At 30.5% G+C, this 8,628-nt stretch overlaps 1 protein-coding gene across 1 annotated transcript; it reads left to right on the top strand.

The window, feature by feature from the left end:
- Positions 1-979: 979 nt before the first annotated feature.
- LOC132282016 (wall-associated receptor kinase-like 2) lies at positions 980-6,866 on the top strand. The gene is made up of 3 exons (XM_059783677.1): positions 980-1,045; positions 1,333-1,374; positions 5,160-6,866. Exon 3 carries the CDS (start codon positions 5,420-5,422, stop codon positions 6,347-6,349), a length of 930 nt encoding a protein of 309 aa, XP_059639660.1. The 5' UTR covers positions 980-1,045; positions 1,333-1,374; positions 5,160-5,419; the 3' UTR covers positions 6,350-6,866.
- Positions 6,867-8,628: the final 1,762 nt, after the last annotated feature.

Genomic DNA, 8,628 nt, shown 5'->3' with positions numbered 1-8,628 from the left:
GATCTGCTCATGTCGCGGATCAACGTGAGTCGATCCTTCGTGATCCTCAACTCGACGAACATTTGGCGGCAAATCGTCCATCCTCCTTTCATCACGGTGGAGAGCTGACTGATTGTTCTCATCCTGCTCGCCTTGATGCGCGATATTAGATTGAACACCTCCTTCACCGGCCGGAAGTGGATGCGAAACCGCGGGTATTTGCTGATGTTGCATTCCAGCTTTCAATTCTGCATTCTCTTTTTTGAGAGCTTCAATCAAGTTCATTAACTCCTCAAGCTTCGTTTACTGGACAGCCTCTATCGGATTGGAGCTTTCACCTATCATTATTCCTGAACGGAGTAAAGGCATTAATCTCAAATTCGTGAATAGATCTGAGCTTCGTGAGTGCGAATTTTTCAGATCTGGTTTTGAATTCTCCGAATTATGCTTACGGTTGACGAGATCTGAATTGTCCGAATTCTAAATCCGTCAGATCCTGCCACAATCGAACAACTCGTTGTTGTGTAGATCTGAAGCCACTTTCGCCAAAGCAACAGGAACTAAAATTCCTCCAGAGTAGGTCACAATCGCTCAGATCTGGATCCAACTCCCAAAGATCGAGTTTCGTTTCCACAAATTGGTCTGAATCCACACGATATTGATCAATGATCAATCAATCTTCAACGCTTCCCACAGACGGCGCCAATTAAAGATGCATGAAATTCATCCTCCCTTTCTCTCTCTAGAATTCTTACCTTTCAACCAAAAAATATCTCCCTCTCCTCTATCCATTACTTCTTCTATTTATAGATACTTACAAACATTGATGGGCTGCTAGATCTAGGCCCATTCCTCTGTGAGTTTTGGTCATCTTTGATGGGCTATTCGCGTTCAGCCCATATGGCAGTGTCTTTCTATGGGCCTGACCCATCTGTACGGACCAGATGTCGCGTTTGCAGGTCAGATCCGGCCCATGTCACTTCGGGCCTCCTCAGATGCTTTTGTAATTTTATCGGAGGATACTCAGATCGGGATCCAAACCCATATCTATCCGGTGGATGTCCAGGTATGCATGTACATATTTTAATTAACTACTCATTCTGCAAATATAAATTTGGTCCTAGCTCACATACAAAAAATATCAATCTGCATGCAATAATAGTACTGAAAACATAATATCTTAACCATCTGCCTATTACCGAAAACATAATATCTTAACCATCTGCCTAATACTGAAACACGTCTTGTACTTTGTGATAAATTTCTGTCAAGCTAAGCACGCGGCATACAAATTAGTTGGGTAACCATTTTTGTTTGATTTTGGTTAATTATTAAATATTGATGAATGTGCAGGACCTCCAGCGGACAAGAAGAAAATTCGAATTACTATCATAGGTATGCCCCTTCTTTCACATAAATGCACAGGCACCCTAACAGAGTCAAGACAATTTGTTGTACCAAGTTAAGACCAAAACTACGACATTAATTCTAAAACACCATTTTTCAGTAAATATTGGATCTAGTCCTTCAATAGAAATGTGATGCTGAAAAATATTTAAGAAAAAAGAAAAATAAGAATGAGAAAGAACACTACTTCATCCCAACTTGAGCCCAATAGAGTATCTCCTTTTCAATTTTGAGATGTTCTAAAATAAGTGTCCCTTTCAAAACTCTTAATTTCCTAAATTTTGCTGTTATTAGTACGGGTTTTGGATCCCTACTTCTACTTATTGGTACATGGTGGCTGTATAAATTGGTGAAGAGAAGAAAGAAACTCAGGCTCAAATGAAAATTCTATAAATGAAATGAAGGTTTGTTATTGCAACAATAATTGTCTTCCGCTGATTAAGGTTACGTTGAGCAAACCAAACTGTTTATTTTAAAGAAGTTGGAAAATTAATATCCTCCATTTCGTTTAAAGAATTTTCATCTCGAATTTTAATTTGAAAATTCGACATTTGACCTTGAATCTAACGTGGTGATAACTAAAAAGACCATAATATCCTCTATTTTAATACACATTACACTTTATTATTTTTTGCATTTGTGTTTCATATTTTAACAAAGTAAACGAATTGGCAATTGAAGGAAAAACAAATAACTAACAATTACACTAGGTTTTTTTCTCCATCTCTCATTTGCTTTTCTCCATTAATATTTTCTATTATCTATTTACCCTATAAAAGTGTATTCTATTTTTATTTTTTATATACACTTTTTTGAAATAATAATATATACTAGATTTTAATATTTTATAAGCATCGTTTCCGTTTCAAGTTGTTGTTTGAAACTTTACAACTGTTCATTTTATTTGTATTTTTTATATACAATTTTTGGTAATAATAATAATATATACTTGATTTAAATATTTTATAAGTGTCGTTTCAGTTTTAAGTTGTTTGTTTGAAAATTGAAAGTTCACGACTGTAGAACGTTGCTGGTTAGAACTTATATAATGTCAATTTTACATTCATTTTTTCCAAAAATCTGTATATATCTTATATAAATGATGTCTAAGTTGAACTCATGTTGCAAACTATATCTCCCTTTCTACTTGTCTATGTAAAAAGATCTTGTCTCGTGTTTTTTTCTAATGTTCAATCTACAACTTTGAAACATGAGAGTAATAATTTGGTTCATGTGCAACAGCCTTATTTTTTGGAAAGTATATTTCTTGCAATGTTTTTAATAAATAAATCTGTTTCTCCTATGTTACTAGAATTTTACGTTGTGAGTTTCAGATAATTTTTGATAATACACAATATATATTAGCATTATCCATCTTAAGAAAATAGATAACACTATTGAGTCACAAATGAAGATGAGTTTCTTTAATTTTTCATTATTTCTTACTTTTATTGCACATAAAATTCATATGGCAGTTTTTTTATTTATTTTTTAAAATTTTTAAGTGCTCACATTATAGATTGAGACGCAATATTAGAGCATGAGACCTTTAAAGTATTAAAACAAAGAAACAATCGTGTAATGTTTATTGTTCTACTATTTTTATAAATTTTTTAGTTATTTTATGTTGTAAATCCTATGAGAATAAATTATAAATCTTTTATGAATTATTAATTATATATTTTCATTTGCGTTTTAAAATTCGTTCTTTTCTATTTTGAAAGTGAACGGTGAATCATTTTTCTCTCATTGCCAATCTTAATGATCAGTACCAATGTTGCATAAATTTTTAATATTCATACAGATTTAAACTATTAATTTTTTTATTATTTATAACTCTATAGCTTTATTGGATTTATAAAATTTATATACATTTTAAAGTAGATCTTTAAATTTAAAAATTATTTATTTGTATTTTTATGTTTTAAGAGTTACCTTTTTAAAATTAGGTTATTGGTGGTCTATTACAACTACTAACTAACTATTATTTAATAGTTGTGTCTTTTTAGATTTCTTTCTAATGGTTATCAATCAATCGTTCTTTCAGAATTAATATGATTATTTAGAATTTAAAGCAGTTATTTTAATAAATAATTGTTTTGTGACTTTTCATGTTTTAAGAGTCACCAATAATTTAGGTATTAACTACTATAAGAGTTGTGTGCTTTCAAATATCAAGAGTTGTGTGCTTTCAAATATCTTAATATTGAAGAGTGGTGACTTTTAAAATTTTATTCCTAATTAGTATTTACATACAATTGTTATTCCTATTTCTTAATAGTTTGATACTAACGACTATTTAAGAGTTGTACATTTAGAACACCAAATTTGTTACTATTGAGGAGTTGTGCCTTTTATAAATATCTTTTTAATTAATATTAATCAAATCATTTGTTCCCACATCTCTTAATACAATCTACTATAGTTCTTGAAACCTAGGCATTTAGGTGCAAAATTAATCAACCTCTCTCTCAAGTTTGGTTTTTTTTTTTTTTTTAATATTTATTTCCTTTTCTAAAGATAAGTATTAAAAGGATTTTATAAATTTGTAAATTTGACCCACTTATAAATTATATATTTTAAAGAATGGCTTATTATCGTGATATGTTATTTAATCAAAATTTAATTTTTTTTTTTTTTAGAACATCATCAAATCTTATGTTATTATTAGTCCACTAGACCTCGACTAGCAAATCCTCATTGGTTAGGAAAAACATATCCACTTTAGGTATCATTCTTTATTGCAATTTTCCTTTGCTTGTTCTATTGCAAATTAATAAATGGATTGTGTTGTTTTAGATGTGTGTAGCATTTTTACTCTTATTCTCCAAAGCTTCATTTTTTTTTCATTTTAATTTCTTATTTTTAAGGAAAAATCTCTATATAATTTTTTTTTCCCTTTGTCGCGTATCAACCATAACTCTCTATCTCTTCAAAGTTTCAATGTTTAATATTCTATATATAATATTTTTAACAATCTAGTGGAGTAACATTGAGTTTGACCTTATAATCCAAATAGTTGTCCTTTTACAAGATTTTAATGTCTTTGTAATTTTATAAAGTTGATTCTAATATATATATATATATATATATATATATCATAATTTTTTTTCATTTTTGAAGGCAATTTTTTTACACTTTTCTATGATATGTATAAGCAAACAAAAATAAACTTTCTTTTATCTCTTCGAAGTGATTTTTTTTAACTAAATTTTGAAGGTTGTCATGATTTCATAAATTTAATAATAATGTGATATATCTATATATATATGTATGTATATATATATATATATATATATATATATATATATATATATATATATTCTCTTCTGTACTCTCTTAACTTCTCTACATTTTTGTTGGGTGTCTCTTTAAAAGTTAACCAATATTAGAAAATTCCAAATCAAAATATAATTATAATAAACTTTAAAGGATTATTTAAATTATGGTTCTTATTCACAAGAAAGATGTCACTCATTCATCGTAAAAAATTGTAACTTCTAGTTTTAATTATTTGAACATTTAATAATAAAAAAGTCTCCCAAACAAAGATATATAATAACATAATTGAATTTAAGTTATTAAGTTATATTAAGGTTCTAATTCTATAATGATAAGTTTTGCTATTTTTTCTCTCTTTCCTATATTAAAAAAAAAAAAAAAAAATACTTGTAAAACACACAAAGCAACCAAATAAGCTGACAAATAGTATTTAAATTCAACCATCAGATGTTTAGGTTGATTAAATGACCTTTTCCAACTAAGTTTTGCAGGTTTAAGTACAAGTATTGGATTACTACTTCTACTTATTGGAATATGGTGGTTGTATAAATTGGTGAAGAGGAGAAAGAAACTCATGCTCAAATGAAAAATCTTTAAAAATCTGTTATTGCAACAACAATTGTCTTCGGGTGATCAAGGTAATGTTGAAAAAACCAAACTTTTTCCCTTAAAGGAGTTGGAAAAGGCGACTGACCACTTTAATGATAACCGAATCCTTGGTCAAGGAGGGTAAGGTACTGTATACAAAGGAATGCTGATTGATGGTAGAATTGTAGCAGTTATAAAGTCCAAGACAGTGGATGAAAGCAACCTTGGACAATTTATTAATGAGGTTGTTATTTTGTCACAAATAAACCATAGGAATGTGGTTAAGCTGCATGGGTGTTGTTTGGAGGCAGAATTTCCCTTGCTGGTTTACGAATATATCCAAAATGGAACCCTTTACCAGTATATCCATGAGCAAAACGAAGAGTTTCCACTTACCTGGGATATTCGTATTCGAATTGCTATAGAAGTTTCGGGGGCTCTAACCTATCTTCATTCAGCAGCTTCCTTACCAATTTATCATCGGGACATCAAATCCACAAACATTTTGTTGGATGACAAATTCAGAGCAAAAGTGTCGGATTTTGGGACTTCAAAATCAATTGCCATTGATCAAACTCATATGACCACACTAGTACAGGGAACCTTTGGATACTTGGATCCGGAATACTTCCAATCAAGCCAATTTACAGAAAAAAGAGATGTTTATAGCTTTGGAGTAGTTCTTGTTGAGCTCTTAACTGGACAAAAACCAATCTTATCAACTAGATCTGTAGAACGAAGTTTGGCAGCATATTTCAAATTGATGATGAAAGAGAACTGTTTATTTGACATTCTTGATGCTCGAGTTTCCAAAGCGAGTGGGAAAGAAGAGATCACGCGAGTCGCAAACCTTGCAAAAAGATGCTTAAACTCAAGTGGGAGAAAAAGGCCTACAATGAAAGAAGTTACAATTGAATTGGAAGGGATTAGAACGTTGCATGGAGTATCTACTATTCAACCAAATTATGAAGAAGATGAATGTGTAGTAAATGAACTCACAATGTGTTGGGATGTTGCTTCAACTTTGACACGGTCTCATTTGGGTAGTAGTGTATTGCCATCACAGGATGCCCATCCGTTGTTATTTAACTAATCATGAAAGGGGTATTTTTTTTTTTTTTTGAATAAGTTGTGTATTGATCATCACCCTTATATTTCCTATTTTTTTTTGTTTAAGAAATTGTGATATGTGTCTGTAACAAACTTTGAATTTTATGCAACACTATAGTTGGTTCCATTATACGAAGCCATCTGAGTCATTAGGATTTAGAGCTCACTTTTATCGTTCATCCATACGTTCTTCAAACCACGAACAATTAAATAAATACTTGTACGTGTGTTCTGAAAAATTGGATACTAATAGCCCTTTTGGATTGTTTTATTTCCGGAATCTACAATTACCGGGCTGGATATTATTGGCTAGCAATAGGTAGTTTTCTGTTTGCATGTAGTGGAGTTGTAGTTCTCAAATCACAATACTATTTAAATGTGAATTTAATTTCCTCACCTTCTAACGTGGAGGCAATAGTTCTGTTCAGGGGGCATTGTTAAGAAAAAAAAAAAAAAAAAAAGAAAAATAATTTAAAGAAATAGAAGGAAAAGAAAAATAATCGAAACTTAGAAGAAAAAGAAAATTAGAGTTTAATTTAAGAAGAAAATTTTAACTTTTTTTGGCCACTCCAAATTTTACGGGAAACTCTTATCCAAGTTGTGAGGCATCTAGTTTAATATGAATTTAAAGAGTAAAAGAGAAAAGAATGAAAAAACTAGTACTCCCTCATCTCAAAAAGAGTCATTTTTTTTTGGAGAACCATGTGAGTCACGATTCCCTAAAAAAGAGACTCTTTTTTAGATCGAGAGAGTAGATAATTTTAGAAATTAATAATTTTGTTCTCTTTGAAGAGAATTTTGAATTTTTTTAATGGCTTCCTTAATAGAGATTTTCAACTCTAACAGAACTCTTATGGCAAGTTGTAGATGGGGATATATTTTTGACTCAGCAAAGGGACTCTTCTTAGTTGAAACTTTTTGCAGCTCTACATGATGAGCAAGTGAGGCAAATACTTTCTTCAGATGGAGAGGTTCATTTTGGGGTGGCAATTGGCTGGGTTTTGGGTGGGTTTTGAATGGGTTACTAATCCATTCCCAATTTATTAGTGGCGGATCATAAATGGGTAAGGGTTCAAATGGGTCGGTCAAAAACGGGTCAACTCGTTCCAATTTTTTTTTTTTTTTTTTCCTTGCAAACTGGATCTTTTGTGATGGCAAACTTCTGATATTAACCTCAACTGTCAACAAATTTAAAATGACAAATAAAGTTTAAATTTTTTTTTATTTTATTATTATTTTTTATCCTCAAACAAAGTTTCTTTGACTACCATATTAAATTGAAAAAGATAAAAATTAACTTAATTCAGTAAATAGTTATAAAAACTCATTCCCACGGAAGTGAAAAAAGGATTTTGTCCGTGTCAAATGTTAAAAAAGATTGCATTGCATGGTTGTGTCCTCAGTTTCTATGTATGCATATGAAAAAGCTGTGCCATAATTTTAACTTCTTGATTAATAATTGAAATATATATAAAAAAATAAAAATAAAAAAAATAATAATAATAATAACACAAACACACCAGCACGCCCAAAGGAAATAATAACTTTTTTTTTTTTTAATAAAAAAAGACATGTTCATTCCTAACATAAAATATCAAACCATTCACTCTCTGAAAAAATTATTTCTTGCTATGATCATTTTCAACTCGTGCACTAATGGTCCAAGTCATTTTGTCTCACTGAGGTCTGAGCAATACCTCACATGCATAAACCCACCCCGAGATAATTTTCACACTCCATGGCTCTGGCCTTCCAATGCGAATGGAACTAGTTTGATGAATTGGAATCTTTCATTTAACTTGAACAATGTGATAAGTTTTAACCCTCTAATATACGAGTCATATTAATATTACTGAAATGTTTTGTTTTGTTTGTCTTTTTTTTTTTTTTTTTTTAACTAACTAACTAACTCCAGTAGTACTTTTGCGTGTGTGTGTATATATATATATATATATATGCCCAGCTTCAAAGTTTGGGCTGGGGGGAATCTCACCTGGGTTTGGCCCGCAGTTGTTGTTAACAGGCCGAGAACTAAATTCTGATCGCACCAGTGGAAGAAACATGACTCATATTCTTCTCTCTCTCTCTCTCTCTCTATATATATATATATTAAAATTATATTATTATTTTATTATAGTATCATTGCCGGTCTTATTTTTTATATAAATTTATATATATAGGAAGTTGAAGTGTCAGACTGAAAGAGTTATCATTGACCCAAAAAATAAAATAAAAATTTTGTTTGAACGAATTAATTTGAGT

This window comes from Cornus florida, unplaced genomic scaffold, assembly GCF_030987335.1.
Source record: "Cornus florida cultivar Cherokee Brave unplaced genomic scaffold, ASM3098733v1 CherokeeBrave_3.0.0_Hap2_Chr01, whole genome shotgun sequence".
Taxonomy (NCBI): domain Eukaryota; kingdom Viridiplantae; phylum Streptophyta; class Magnoliopsida; order Cornales; family Cornaceae; genus Cornus; species Cornus florida.
The sequence above is the reverse complement of the archived record's forward strand: the minus strand, read 5'-3'. Positions and strand labels throughout refer to the sequence as shown.